General features: G+C 38.8%; 2 protein-coding genes across 9 annotated transcripts in view; both read right to left on the reverse strand.

The window, feature by feature from the left end:
- LOC127659444 (CXXC-type zinc finger protein 5-like) overlaps positions 1 to 6,981 on the reverse strand; it is a 28,843-nt gene extending 21,862 nt beyond the window's left edge. For 2 of the 7 annotated variants that reach the window (XM_052149267.1, XM_052149266.1), the window contains exons 1-3: positions 6,654 to 6,981; positions 3,698 to 3,829; positions 1,576 to 2,605 (exon numbers count right to left, since the gene is read on the reverse strand). In XM_052149267.1, coding sequence (XP_052005227.1) covers positions 1,576 to 2,403 — 828 coding nt within the window. In that variant the 5' untranslated portion in view covers positions 2,404 to 2,605; positions 3,698 to 3,829; positions 6,654 to 6,981. Of the gene's footprint in view, positions 1 to 1,575; positions 2,606 to 3,697; positions 3,872 to 5,579; positions 5,747 to 6,653 lie in introns of all 7 variants that reach the window. The other 5 variants (XM_052149264.1, XM_052149263.1, XM_052149261.1 and 2 more) reach the window with 5 other exon arrangements.
- A 3,235-nt stretch (positions 6,982 to 10,216) lies between these two features.
- LOC127659447 (CDGSH iron-sulfur domain-containing protein 1-like) lies at positions 10,217 to 15,645 on the reverse strand. Of its 2 annotated transcripts, none has more exons than XM_052149273.1 (3): positions 15,483 to 15,645; positions 12,011 to 12,183; positions 10,217 to 10,951 (listed from the first exon to the last, which is right to left on the reverse strand). In XM_052149273.1, exons 1-3 carry the CDS (start codon positions 15,553 to 15,555, stop codon positions 10,862 to 10,864), a joined length of 336 nt encoding a protein of 111 aa, XP_052005233.1. In that variant the 5' UTR covers positions 15,556 to 15,645; the 3' UTR covers positions 10,217 to 10,861. The 2 variants fall into 2 exon arrangements, with proteins under 2 accessions (XP_052005233.1, XP_052005232.1); XM_052149272.1 differs by having other exon boundaries at positions 12,011 to 12,213.
- Positions 15,646 to 16,019: the final 374 nt, after the last annotated feature.

The following is a 16,019-nucleotide window of genomic DNA, read 5'->3' on the forward strand; positions in this document are numbered from 1 at the left end:
TAGTCACATTTTCATCAAAAGTAGGCCTATGCTTTAATAAAATAGTTTAATTATCTTCATGATGTGCCTTTTTCATCTTGTATTTATTGTTGTTGACAAAATCAAAAATCCTTCGTCAACAAACGTTTTTGTAACATATTTTGTTGCGAGATTAACACTGCCTCATGCAAACCTGTATGACTTTCTTTCAGATGCCTAGCATTTCTGTTTGTGCTCCATGCAGGATAGAAAGAACAACATGAGGGAGTCCCTTTAGGGGACTTTTAAGCATGATTTACACAGAAATGTATTCTGCTTATTTTGTTTTAGGCCTTTTTTTTTATTTTTATTTTTTTATTTCTTTCACACATTCAACATAAAACAAATAAGAACAGTAATTGACAGGACAATAAAAAATAAATGAAAAAAAAAAGAAAGTTTTTAGGCTTTTTTGCCATTTTTAATTGTAGGTATCAACAAATGGGATCTGAAAATGATGTAAGCCAAACTAAACTCATGTCAGCCATATGCAAAGAGCTGTGGTGCCCATGCAGGCAGTACAATTTGAATTCAGCTCGCATTCAGCCATTATTTTTATGTTGATTTTACATGGAAACAGAGACAGTATAGGAAGAGGAGGCAGGTCACTTGTAGGAAAATTAATAGGAGGAATCGCTTTGCTCATTATTGCAGCTGTAGAAATGGAAGTCCTGTCCATCAATTGAAAGACACAAATGCCTTTTGATATTTGTTTGCCTATTTGTTTTATCTAGAATTCACATGCTTATTAGCTAGACCAGCCTAAAAATACAGTTTTTAGTGTGATTTGAGCTTAAGAGGCAATGTTTATGATGCCATTATTGTCAGATTTTTTTATTGATTTGACATATGCCCAGTGCCAAATGTTTGCAAAGGCAATATTGGGAGTTACCTATGTAGGGCGGAAGCATTCTTTTGGGCGCCCCGATAAGCTGCTAACTTAATTACATAAGGCCATACAGTAGCGTGACAGTAGTTAAACTATTTTCACAATAGTGTAGACTTTCCAGCTACTTTTTCCCAACGCGTAATGGTGTAAAATGACAAAACACTACATTGCTTTTTGTCACCCCTGCTGAAAAGACCAGCATTTCTGGTCACCAGCTACTATTGTGTTTTGTGTGCTGGTTCCCAAACAAGGGATGCTGGTGTGCTGGTGACCCGGTGACCCCACCAGGCTTTTAAACTAGCTGAGCCAGCTTCATAAGAAAGACAATGCAAGTAAACCAGCTTCACCAGCTAGGTTTTGCTAGTGAAAAGTATGGCTATGCTGGTCCACCAGCTAGACCAGTACCAAACCAGCACTAACAAGCATAAACCAGCCTAGACCAGCATGGGAATTGCCTGCTGATTAAGCTAGTCTTTAAACAAAAGCATTGGATATTTCATTGCGCACGCAGCAGCTGTTATTTATGGATTAACTGCACATTGGTCATGTCTAGAAAGGAGCCATCAGGCTAGGGAAATTCTCGAGACAGGTACATGTGACATCTATATGCTTTTCCAGCCCGACAGTTCCCTTCTAGACAGGCACCCACTCATTGCTCACCATCTTACCTCCAGCCCACCTGCAGGTTTCTTTTTAAGCTCTTCGCACTTGCGGAACTTGCAGATCTGATGGCCAGTTTTCCGGTTGCGGCAACTGCTGCACTGTTCGCAGTTAATCCTGCGCCGGCAAGGTGGACACAAACCACAGCGCTTCCGTTTCTTCTTCCCATTGGCACTAATGGCCGATGAAATCTCGTTCTGTGTCTGCTGGTGTTCTGATGCACCCGTCATTTGAGAAAGCGATCCGTCAGCGAGGAACACACCCGCCGGCGTCATGATGAAGAGCCCCGGGTGATACGGAAAGCTGACGCCCAATCCGCTGTTGCCAAGCAACGGGAAGTCCATCACACTGCCCAGCGAATCAGAAGCTGACACCGTTTCCAAGTCCTCGCCCACACTGCTGGGCGGGTCACTGACTGGAAGTAGCATGCCTGCCCGGCGCAGAAGCTCAGCGGCTTGGGCGAGATGAAGACCGCTGGGAGAGTCCAGTAGACCAGACATTAGAGCACCCCGGTCCAGTTTGGCGTACCCAACCTGTGCTCTGTGTTGTCCGGGTGTGGAGTGAGCTTTTACACCCGATGCCACCATGGAGCTCTGAGCAAGTCTGCTAGCATTTGCAACACTAGCGACAGCAGCAGCCGAGCAGGTTGCTATGTACTGCGAGAGAGCTCGTGATCGTTTCAGACTCTTATTAAGCGGAGCGCTTATGATACCGCTGCGGTTCCTTCGTTCAACGACTCGTTCGTTCAACGACTCGTCGTCCCCGCAGCACCTGTCCTGCGCCTCCTCGTCCTTTATGGCTCGGCTTCCCTCCATGGACCCTCCGCTGGCTGACATGGGCCACAGCGTGAGGGGGAGGGGTATGAGGGGGTGTGGATAAAAGGGGGGGATATAAAACTGCAATGCTCCTCCTCTGATTGAAGCCAATACAAAATTTATGTGTACACAGCTGGAGAGCCAACCAGCTGGAGATGTGGTCCACACTATTTTTGTCTCATGAACATCTTACGGATCCGTTGTCTGCAAAGCCCTGAGAATTCTAGAGATGGAAAAAGAGGTGAAAGTGAGAGAGAAGAAAGAAAAATATAATCAATAATGGTTTGATTAGATGAACGGTTCATTTGGAGAGGCTGTGGGTATACTGTCCAAACAAGGGATGGGAATCATAAAGAATTTAACTATTCTAGTTCCTTAACATTTCCATGAATGATTTGCCAGTGTATTTAGTATGCTGTTCGGTCAATATTGGTGGAAAATGCACATTCGGAACTGTAAACAAAACCGAAAGTCAAGTGATATTATGGTCCCTATATATGGCTCCTTCAATGTAAGTCTATGATGAATTTTTTTTTTTTAGTACTCTCCTAAACCTGTGGGACTAGTTTCACACCCAAGTTTAATATTGAGCATAATGTTAGGGTTTTTTTCAAATCCTAAAGGCCAAAGTATACTTCGTTTTCCGTGTGTCACTACATCTCGTGTGCGTGTGGACCATTTTCTCTAGACATGCAGACAGTCTGTGTGCATTGTCTGTACATACGCCTCGAGTTCACTATACTGAATTGTATCACAAAGCAGTCGTAGTGTGCGTGTGTTGAATATATGCGTTTCCGTATGGACTCACAGTCAAAAGAGTATACTTTGAAAGACTAAAACACTTGACTGTACGCAAGACGGAACAGAACACAGAACCACAAAGTATACCATAGCCTTAAGTATGAGCAATAGTATTAGTGATGCAGGCCTAAGCAAGCACCCCTAAATAAATTAGTTAGGTGATTCTTCTTCTAAATGTTATTTACCAAGATAATTCTTTCAAAATATTTATATATTTCAACACAGCCCATTGTTTTTGTTTTACTGTGTTGAAATGAGACCGAGTTCATAGTGACAAATAATGTTATGCTCAGAGTGCCCTCATTTGCCCGACTTGATTTCTAAACCAACATTAATGTATTATACTATCTGCCCTAGATATCTGCTTTAGTGACGATTATGCTTTGTGCTGTGTCCTTCCAAATAAATAAATACTTATATATGACTGACAGGGTCTGCTGACACATTGCAAAATAATTATTTGTGAATATTGAATTGGACAGTTTGAGTCCGTTAAAATGTTATATTTCATAACCTTTGTGTGCAAAAACTCGATCCTTGTGACAGCAATTGCCTTTCAGTGAGAGACGTCTATCAGGGTCCACAGGCGGTCTGTTCTATCACGAAACTGGATTCGTGAGCTCCGGTGCAAAGCCCCTGGGGTGAGCTGACGGAGAAATCAGCATGTCAAGGTGCAAACTCAGCCACACTGACACACACATGCACGCACATCAAGGACTTAACATTTAAATTAAGTGCAGAGCCTCAATTAAGCATGCTATCAGTAATAAGTAGTGAAAAAAACTTTTGGTTGTGACCAAGGAAGTCACAGACACTTTTATCCAAAGCGATGTACACACTGACATACATTCAAGGCATACATTTTATCAGTACATACACTCACTGACCAGTTTATTAGGAACACCTGTACACCTACTTATTCATACGATTATCTAATAACCCAATCATGTGGCAGCAGTGCAATGCATAAAATCATGCCGATATGGATCAGGAACTTAATGTTCACATCAACCATCAGAATGGGGATTCTAAGTGATTTTGATTATGGCATGATTGTTGGTGTCAGAAGGTGTGGTTTGAGTATTTCTGTAACTGCTGATCTTCTGGGATTTTCACACACAACAGTTCCTAAAATTTTCTCTGAATGGTGCCTAAAACAAAAAACATCCAGCGAGCAGCAGTTCTGCAGACGGAAACACCTTGTTGATGACAGAGGTCAATGGAGAATGGCCAGATTGGTTCGAGCTGAAAGAAAGGCTATGGTAACTCGGATATCCCCTCTGTACAATTGTAGTGAGCAGAATATAATCTCAGAATGCACAACATTTCGAAAGTTTGAGGCAGATGGGCAACAAAAGCAGAAGACCACCATAGTGTTCCTAATAAATTGCTCAGTGAGTGAATGTTCCCTGGGCATCACATTTAAAACCTCGGTCTTGTTAGTGTAATGCTGTACCAGTTGAGCAACAGGAATTCTAGCAACAAAATATTCAAGATTGGAATTAATGGTAAGTAAAACTGACTGAAAAACACCCCATATTAATCATCCGCTAAACACAATATTTGCTAATATATTTAAAAATGAGACTGAAAGTGACAGGAATGCCCAAAAATATGGGGCAAACAAAAGCCTCCATAATGAATTCCTCAATTTAGGTAAAGTTATACATGTTATTGAATAAAGTACAAGTTGATTTTGATTGAATTAAGATGTAATAATTTCTCGATTTAGTTATTCTTATTGAGAATTTATGTTTAAATGTATTTGAAATAAAAGGAAGACATTGTATTTTGGTTTTAGACTTGGTTATCAAAGATAACCAAATATAAGATTTAAATGCCCTTTAAAGGTATAAAATGGGGTATTAAGGGGGAAAATATTTCCCCTTAATGAAAAAGTACATTTCTGACCCTGATACAAACAAAACTGGAATGAATCAATGAAAAATAAATCTATACATAATGTAAGCAATCCATACAGGCATCTAATACCTTAAGGTACTATTGCTAACAGATCTGACTCTTAAAAATAATTTTAATTGTATGTATTTCTAATGTATTCAGCTTGATACTGTTATATTAAATGCTGTATATTTGACTTGAAAATGTTAACGTCACATGAAGAACTTTGTTAGGCTATTTGATTATTTATTTTATTTATTTTTTACAATGAGATCTGTCTTCCATCTAAACACATGACCATATCAATTATGATTACATCATATCCATTAGAGAAGAGTCATTATGGGAGAAAAAACTTATAGAGACAGACAGGTACAGCTCATCTGCAGGTAAAACCAGGACAAAAGCTGCCTGAATCCTATAGTATGGGGTTCTGTGAATGATTCATCTGACTTACAGATAAATATGTTCCTAGCAACAGTTTGAATGCTTACCTAGATGCTTCAGCAATTTAATTCTTGATTACCTCATGTCAAATGCGCCAGGCAGGTTAAACATACAGTATTTGAGGCTCTGTGTCCGGTATTGCGGCGAGAGAGAAAGAGGGACAATATCGCGACGTAGAGAGATCTGGACATCACTAGGTGAACAATAGCCCAACCTGCATTAAACGAGATGACCTGCTTATCAAGAGCTATATGTCAACTAACTACAGTCAAACAATCACCTCATTTAAATCCCGTTTACCATCCCCTGCAATAGAACTGGATTAATTGCATATAGCTATCCACGCTAAAAACGATTTAAATAGCCTACCAATATGTGCCGCACATAAAAAGTTTGCATGCAACTCATAATGGATTAATATCGTAACGCGTTAGGCTAAAACGTTGTATGCATACTCACGCCTCTCCAAGAGGAATTCTGAAATAACTGAGATAATTCAGATATTTCCACTCGGTGCATCCCAATGTCCAAACTAACAATTGAAAACAGAAATGTCACAATAGTAGCTATGTTTACAGTGACAGCACTACAACCAAACAACTGGCGATAGGCAGAAACAAATGAGCGTAAATACAACTATTCCGCGCGCCTATTTGGTTACCCGTGCCAAAGTTGCACCAATGCATCTAATGCATGCCCGACTATGGGCAAAATGTCAGGCAGTTTTAATGCCGAGCATTTTGAAAGTAAAACAAAATCCCTTTTGTCTCTCGTGCTAGGTGTCTATGGTGATAACGCTCGGTATGCGCCAACACGTCGCGATGGTTAAATTAACGGACATCCCCTTATCTCAGTGCCAACTTATTCCTTTTAGGATTATGTAATTGTAACTTTTAAGACAAAGTCTAAATATTCTTCCTCCTTTAGATATAAACTATCTGCATATGTGTAAAAAGAGGCTGTTTATTTATTCGCATCTACCGACCGACTGACGCGCTGGTGAGCCGACGGGAGCGTTGTGACTGTCCGAGCGGTCCGGCTCTCTCACGCGCAGCGGAGATTTGTATCGAAATAGAGAAAGTAGAAGAGAAAAAGAGCCCAAAATGTTAGGAAATGCTCACCAGGGTAAAAATATTCTCGCTGTTTTCTTCAGTATACACCAAACACCGGCAGATACATGCAGCACGCACTTTGTCCGAAAGCGAGCGCGTGGGCTCCTCCAACCTCTCGCGTCTCTCTATCCCACCTCCACATCCTCGCTCCCGGAGAACATGCAAACACATTTCATAGATTTTTGGAGCTTCACACAAAAGCCGAAGTGGACTTTCCGTCGCGGAAAAAATTAATTAAGTGATTATAGAGGTGTGAATGAATGAAGATGGCATAACAGGTCCTGTCTGTGGTGGGGATGTCTATCTCTCTCTCTATCTCTCTCTGTGTGTGTGTGTGTGTGTGCATATGAGAGTGGAATAATGAATGAAGTATAGTTTTGAGAGCACTTCTTATGGAGAGGGTTGGAGACTCAGCCCATTGTTGACTCTATTCTTAATGGCTGTTGGCTGCGCTCAGATAATTTTTTTTTCCTTCGAGCAGAGATGATTGATTTGCCATATTAGACTTTTTGCAAATTCATGCTTTCCAGGAAGTTGGTGCTGAATGATATTGAATATTTTAATATGCAAAGCAAGAAACCTCTAAATTATATGCAAATGATACATAAATCGGATATAGGCTACGTTAATACATTTAAAAACACATAGCCTTTTTTTTTTTTTCATATTTGTAACATATTTACCCAAATACTAGTGAAATATGTATATTATTAACTATAATTATATATATCAGAGTTCTGTATGATCCGTTAACAAGAATACAATTGGCTACATAATTTATACCTTCTGTTTTGACAATCTTTTATCAGATGTATGCATTTCAATGAACGGTTAGACATTTAGTTTTTTGATGAAATTTAGTTTTATGACGTAAAGGGGGCGTTTATTTCTCTTCATGAATCAGGCGTCATTTCAGTGATAATAATTAAACACAAATTGTATATATATATATATTATCAATAAATTAAAACAATAGCCTTCCATTAATACTTACAAATATTCAAATTGGTATTACTAAATACAATATGTAGCCTAATACTAAATAGCATGCCATTATTATTTTTATTAATAATTCTAAACAATTAGTAATTACTATATCATATATATATATATACAATAATTAATAATAAATTAATCAAGTATATTTACATGAAAGTGTATATTTGTGTGTAATTAGCCTATTCAAAACATTATTTTGAGTTGTCCGTCAGCAAAAATGATTGTGCGGTTATAAATCTTTGTGCGGAAATGAAAGTGACTATGTCGTTACCATAATCGTCGGGTTTCTCTATGCTTGGTGTGTCAACGACTTTCCCTGTTACAAGCCATTTTGTTGTGTTTGTGTCCATTTGTCCGTCCTCTCACTCGCTCGTCCTCGTCACCTCGCGAGTCCACTCCACCTCTTGTGAGCGTCCTGTGTGTTTGGCAGGCGGCCAGTTGAAGTGTGGGGAAGTGACACCGCCAGGGCGGCAGAAATTTTCCTCCGTTTCGGGCTCCTTCCCAATCGCAGACGGGCGTGCGTGCATTGGCTGGAAAGTGGAACAGCTCGTCAGGGACAATCAATGCGGATCGATCAGTGCGGCGCTGCTGGCGGCGGGTTAGAGGCGGAGGTGCGTGTAACAGTCCGCCACAAATGCATTCAAGGGAAAGTTTATGCTACAGCAAAGTGGCACTACTTTCAACAGCTTTAGTTTTTAGTTCCCGTCATGTTTATTTCCACTAAATTGTAAGCGACATTTTATGTGACTAGATGTTCCCTTACCAATAAACTAGGCTGCTGTGGTAAAGTAATGATTTTACAATGGTGCTACATGATTACCACATTAATATACCATAGTATTGGCATGGTACTCCAAGGAAGTTGAAAGAGTAGTGTCCAAAAATTGTATTACCTTGGTACCTTGTCAAAAATATATAATAATAATAATAATAATAATAGCATTGTATTTGACAGATACCATGTTATTATGCAACTATACATTACATTACATATTCTACTAGCATGATTATCCAAATTAATTAAAAGAATGCCATGGTATTACCATGTTGACTTTTTAGAACTGACCTCTGCATTTGCATTCATAGCGTTATCAACGCCAAGGTCATGAGTTCGTTTCCCAGAGAACATGCATACTGATAAAATGTATACACTGAATGCATTGTAAGTCAGTTTAGATAAAAGTGTTTACAAAATAGTTAAATGTTCACAGGTTTTTAAAATCAAGCCTCTGGTGGTCTTGTATGTCCTTATGAAAGTAAACCATGATATTACTCCAGTAACCAAAGTTTAACAATGGTTTTTATAATAAAACTACTGTAAACACTAAATTAACTATGGTTACTACTCTTCAAACTTGTGGGAATGAGGCCTGCTCTAAAGTGCCAGATTTTATCCAGTTTTTTCTATTGATCAGACCATTTGGTCTCGAGTTGCATCAGACCCCTTAGTTTACCCTGGAGGACATTCCTGTAGGTCCAGCCACAGCAGATCACTGGAGCACAACAGACATCTCATCTCCAAATGAGGTCACAAGCATTATAGATTTCCTTTACATTTGCCATTTCTCTAGGTTTCCGTAATAGCCTGACCCCAAAAACTTATCTGGGTGTCAGAAGGCTGAATAAACGCTAACATGTTCACAAAATGAATGGTTACCTTTCCTCATGGCCACATAATTCCATGATAACTTCTGAGATCTTGCCCCCACCTCCCTCTGTATGAGGTACTGAGGATCTATGTGTGTGTGTTGGGAGCAATTGAGGGGGGTGGGGGTCGTTGGATTAGCGTCACATGGTTCTATCTGGCAGCCAGACACATGACCCGCTCCACAGGAGAGGATAAAACCCACTTGAAAGACGAAGGCACAGAGACCAAGGGAGAGGGGGGAAAAAGAGATGGAGCAAACGTCCGGTTTTCTCAAATGCTCAGGAATGCTGTCGGCCTGCTTCTGAAATACAGAAAAGCTGCAGATTTGTTCCCCCAGACACCCTCTTTCCCTCACACTTTCTATATTTCTCCTTCCTATTTTACCTGAGGTTTGGGATACCAGGTTCTCACAAAAAAAATCCCATAGGCTTCCATTGAAGGACTTATACAAGCCATATCTAGGGACCAAAATATCAAAGAGACTTGAGGGAAGGGCTCTTTTCACTTGGGTCAATAAGAAAAGTCTTTATATATGGCCCCCGTCCCTCCTTCAATGCAAATCTATGGAATTTTAAGCCTGCTTTTGGTAGCATGTCTGTAGCACAAATGATGCAGGATAAGCAATTAAGATTAATGACTTTTTAGGAATGGGGTTGTTCAAATCCCTAACCCATTAATATGGGCAATCATGATAGTGGTGCTTGCCTTAGTAAATAGCCCTGAAAATAAAGGCTATTCAGAGACATAAACTGATTCAGTGGCTCCATCTGGTGCTTTCAGGAGGAAATGCAGCATGATCATCTCCAATTTCCTGTTTTTCAGTGCAGGAAGTAGAGCACATTATCTTCCACATTCTGTGTTAAGACACTGTTGTGATGCCCATGTTTTCTGATACAGTTATTTCACATAACTGCTGAGGGTGAAAATAGCCCAAAAATGACCATTTCAAATCAAATTTATTCAAAATACACATCACTGTCATATAGCAAAATACACATCACCCCCTAATTAGACATCATGATAGAAATATACTTATATGCTGTCTTTTAAATGGAACTGGTTTAGTTTTATAACTAATACAGCAAGACATAAGCACTAAATCGGTCATGAGACACTGTGCGTAGTAGCTTTGATCCACCTCCAAAAACTCAGATGTGAATCCATGTCTTTTGAAACATTCATCTGCTCTTTTTAGTGCAAATATAACATGTTTTTAGTGTACATTTATGGCTTGAAATGGTTTGTTTTAGAGGAAGGGGAGATCTGGTGTGAAACCTCACCACATTTACAGGAAATACAGTATATCTACTGATGCACATCTGCAGAGCTTCAGGAAGTCTCTGGTCTGAATGAGGCATATTAACGTCAACATATTTCAAGTGAATTACAACACTTTTGACAAGGGTGAGAATGCGATATAACAACGGAGGCATTGGCAAAATACAAACAATCTTTTATCCTGCTTATGACTTTGGAATTGACGATGTCTTCGGTTAATCCTGCAGATGGAAAACACTGATGGAAACAGACACATATTTTCAGGCATTTCATGGGCATATTCGGTGAAGATTTAGTCATTCCTCTTCTTAATGATCAGCGGTCCAACATTATCGCCAGTTTCCTCGTTGTGTTTGGCGTGTGCCCCGTCACAATAGGGAAACTGTCGAGGGGAAAAACATGTTCATGTTGTAGATTCAAAAGAATCGGCTTATAAGCGTCCTTTGTTTGGGAACCATTACTGGAACCGAAAGTCATGAAAATCATAAGGTTCTGGTATTATAAAAACATTTTACCATTTCTGATCAAGAGCAAGCTGAATTTGACACTAGTTTGAATATGCAGATGCCAAAAATAATTTTTGAGAGCTATCGCTAAAATTCAGACCTGTTCCTCGACAAAAACATGGAATACAGTGGGTACGGAAAGTATTCAGACCCCCTTAAATTTTACACTCTTTGTTATATTGCAGCCATTTGCTAAAATCATTTAAAATAATTTTTTTTCCTCATTATTGTACACACAGCACCCCATATTGACAGAAAAACACAGAATTGTTGACATTTTTTATTAAAACCCAAATCCAGATGTGAAAAACTTGTTGCATCTTTCCAAAAAAGACTCATGGCTGTATTAGATCAAAAGGGTGCTTCTACTAAATACTGAACAAAGGGTCTGAATACTTAGGACCATGTGATATTTCAGTTTTTCTTTTTTAATAAATGTGCAAAAATGTCAACAATTCTGTGTTTTTCTGTCAATATGGGGTGCTGTGTGTACAATAATGAGGAAAAAAAATGAACTTAAATGATTTTAGCAAATGGCTGCAATATAACAAAGAGTGTAAAATTTAAGGGGGTCTGAATACTTTCCGTACCCACTGTATATGGAAAGAGCTGTTTGGACTACATTTTCATAATAAATAGAAAAGAGGAAATGTAATCATTCTACGAACATCTCTTTTTGAGTTCAGATGGCTTTGGTACTACATGAGGGTGAGTGAATTCTGAAGTGGGTGAACTATTTGGTCAGCTATTTCTTTAAAAATGGTCTTCCTTGCTCCATCAAACTAGATGGAGCAACCACCATCCTGCTATCACCATTTCCTGGTTTTACTGAGGTCTACGAAACGGCATAAAGAATCGCTATTCCAGCCTATTCAAATAATTTGAAATGATCAACAAACTATTTTAGTTTCCTAGCATTCAACAGTGTCACTCGCCTTCTTGGATCTCCAGCAGCGGCAGTAGACGGCCTTGTTACCAATGTCCTCGATGTCAAAGCTGTGCACTACTTTCGGGCTGTCTTTGTTGATGGACGGGTTGACCTTGCTCTTGGGACTGCTCTGCCCACTGAAGTAGCGTGTCAGTAGGTAGGTGCTTAGAGCCGCAGCAACTGCAATAGGAACGATGGTGGTCAGCTGATCTGTAAATGTACACATCAAGTGGCGCTTATTTTTGACAGGGTATAGGATGGCTCGTACAGTATTCTCAAACAGCACTGTAGGCAGAGTTGGGTAGGTTACTTTTAAATGTAATCTTGTACTGCTTACACAGCTAAAATTGTAATTAAACAATCTTTTAGGTCACACTTTTAGGTAATCTGATTATCCAGATTAGATGTACTTCATAACTATGCAACGCTGACTGTAAGTAATAGTCTCACTTTCAAAATTACACAGTTTCCCAACAAGTAGAGCATGCTGGAAGGCCAAAGGTTATGGGTTCAATTCCCAAAGACCACACAATCTGATGTGTGGATAGTTTCAATGCACTGAATTTTAGGTTACTATGGATAAAAGTGTAAATTATAAATGCACCAATACAGAAAACAACTTTTCCAGTAGAACAGCATCTGCTGATGCCAGTACCAATAGTTTAGTGGTTCTGCTTTTACCTTGTTTCAAATCACTGATAAATAAAACATTTATTCTCCATCTCTACATTTCATTCATCATCAGCACAGTCTGTGCCACCCAGATTTTCTCAACCCACAGATGTGGTCCTCGTCTGTGCACCTCATCGGCACATGCGCCGGTGTTCTGAAATTTTTGGTTTCTGAGATTTTTTTTTTGCACTGGGCGGAGTATACATGAATATTCATGAGTTTCTGTTTCATGTTAAAGTGACACTGAATATATTAGTGCTGCTCCCCAGATCACTATTCATATAAACTATGTTTTTTAAGAAAGGCAATTACTTTTCAGTGTCAAACACAGTTAAACTTAAACTATGTCTGTTCATCTATTCACATCTATTTATTCTTGAGTTTTCCCTTGTGAAGCTTTAAAACCATCGTTGGATAATTTGTCATAAATGTATTTGTGGTGACATAATAAAGTTTCTTTTGTGATTATTCTGTGCCATATATGTTGCTCAATTGGTAAATAACTTCAAACACGCTTTCTATTAATAAATGCATTATTAAATCACAAAGGGATATCGTAATCGTTTTTTCCCCCATGCATGAACAGTAACAGTCATTTCAAATCTTTCCCTTTTTCAAAGCAATGCATTTAGTGGACACAAATGCATTAGATGGTAAGACAAAAGACTGTGCAAAAATGTGTAAAAACTAAAATTGAAAATCAGTTTGACACAATGATGATGAAACTATCAAATGTATGTTGGTCAAGTTGTGAATTGTGTAACACTGCAGTGCAATGTGCAATAATTTGCACATTTATTGTAAATGTGAAAAATAAAAGTTACTCATGGGAGTTTTTGCCTTGTTGAGTTGATGGTGAGAATAAAAAAGCAACTGATTCGCTGGTAAAATTGTATTCACAAATGTTTATATTGAAAAGACGATGTCCCATTGTGATGTACAGTTTTTGTTAAGCTCTTGAAAAACTATTTTCACAAGAAATATTGTCATTGAAAAGGTTATTAAAGAAAAAAGTGAGAAATCTTTTAAAAATAAAGTTTAAAACATGCACCAAGTTTGTAGAAATTTATCATTCGTGTCCGTTTGGGTTTACTACATTTTGAAAAACATTTAAAGCATTTTCTATAAATAATTCATAGACTTAAAAAATTGTCAAGTGGTGTAACCATCAAATAAAACATATTAAAATACTTTTCCTTGCACCTTGATTATGAGTGACATCAAAAATACAACTTAACTAGGGGGCCTGGGTAGCTCAGCAAGACACTGACTATCACCCCTTGAGTCGCGAGCTCGAATCCAGGGTGTGCTGAGTGACTCCAGTCAGGTCTCCTAAGCAACCAAATTGGCCCGGTTGCTAGGGAGGGTAGAGTCACATGGGGTAACCTCCTCTTGGCCATAATTAGTGGTTCTAGCTCTCAATGGGACGTGTGGTGAGTCGTGCATGGATCGAGAGAAAAGCATGATTCTCCACATGCTGTGAGTCTCCATGGTGTCATGCACAATGAGAAATGTGATAAGATGTGTGGACGGTTTCAGAAGCAGAGGCAACTGAGATTCGTCCTCCACCATACAGATTGAGGCGAGTTACTAAGCCACCACGAGGACTTAGAGCATATTGGGAATTGGGCATTCCAAATTGGGGGAGAAATTTTACATTTAAAAAAAAATATATATATATATATAAAAATGTTAAAATATCAGATTGTTTTTTAAATTCAGTCATAAGGAGCTGAAGGGATCTTGACTGTTTTTTGTTTGTTTGTTGTTGTTGTTTTTTGTTACATGACAACAACAGACAGAATGCCTACTTGCATGTTGGTTACACCACCTGACTTTGATTCGATGGACATACGTTTTTCAAATATAAATAATATTTTAAACAAAATTGTTTCACTGCTTATTTTAGAATAGCATGTCACAACGCAGGACAGGCACTGTCAAAAGTATGCCAACTACCCCTAAACTTAGTGGTATCATCTTTATTTATCTATGCCATTTTCCATTAGCATCACCTATTTATATATTTCTACGACTGATAACAGACTTCAGATGCACCTGCTAAAGGTCGTTATTTTATAAAAGTCATACAACCAGTTTTACAACAAAGGCCTGTCAGAAAACTATTTCACTTCTTTCAAACAAGGTTGGTCCTTTTTCCAGACTAATCTGTGCTATTAGTAAACAAACAAATCAATGATTTGCACTGATAGATGTAATACCTGCAGCAGACATACAGATGATATTTGCTAAATCATGCAGTGCAGAATACAGATGATTACTGACATAATGTACTGGCCGTTTGTATGACTTCATCATAACACCTCCACTTTGACCCTGCAACTTCACCCGCACTTAAATATAGTTTCAATATATGTTGAGATTGATTTAGGACTAGTAACTGCGGCTAGAGGTTCATGTCTACCACTTCATACCATCTTTAACTCACGATCGAGTGAAGTTTCACCTTTGGCTCAGTCACGTGCTTCGCAAGTATGGCAAGTTATTTGCTCTGTTATAAACGCTGATTTCACCGCGCGGCAATGCGGACGATTCGAATGCATTGATTGAAAAGTCAAAATTTGGCGGAGTATGCATTTTAAACCGATTGATCGATCCGGGGAAATGCATTTAAACCTGGTTTTGACCTAATAACGTGTGCATGCATTAAAGCGCCACAACGACACATATTTGTACTCTATGCCTATATAAATACAGCAAATATGTGTTCATTATTTATGGCATTGCTAAGAGCAGCCATATAGGCTTCAGGCTAACAAGATTTCGTTGGTTTACATCGCTCTTACCTTTAGAAACCCTGAAACCCGGTAATAATCCCGGTTTAGTCAGTGCTGAAAGCCCTGGCAGCTGATATGACATGATTGCGGTGTTGTGAGGACTTTAAGTTTAAGGGCACTACAAGGTCTGATCGACTCTGATCCCCGAGCAGCTCCGTCACACTGCGGGAACCTCAACGTGATGACGTCTACTGAGATCTGACCAATGGCGGATGAGCGTGATCCATTCGCACAACCGGTTCAGATTACTGTAAACATGGGAAGCTCCATTTATTTCGGTCACGCTATTATACTCAACAGTTATGGAGAGACATTAGTATGTTTATTACAAATAATGTTTAGCAGTAATTTATGAATTTGAAGAAAGCGCTTGATTTATTAAAAAAACGGATTTATATTTTATGCAAATGTAAAATTCATAAACGTAAGTGTTTGAACATCAAGCATATTCCCTGTAATTTTAAAAAGAGATTACATTTTGTTTGAATACTATATCACTGTTAACACACAAAAAACATTTATAACTATCTTTATTCATAGACAGTA

The sequence above is a fragment of the Xyrauchen texanus genome, chromosome 19 (assembly GCF_025860055.1).
Source record: "Xyrauchen texanus isolate HMW12.3.18 chromosome 19, RBS_HiC_50CHRs, whole genome shotgun sequence".
Taxonomy (NCBI): domain Eukaryota; kingdom Metazoa; phylum Chordata; class Actinopteri; order Cypriniformes; family Catostomidae; genus Xyrauchen; species Xyrauchen texanus.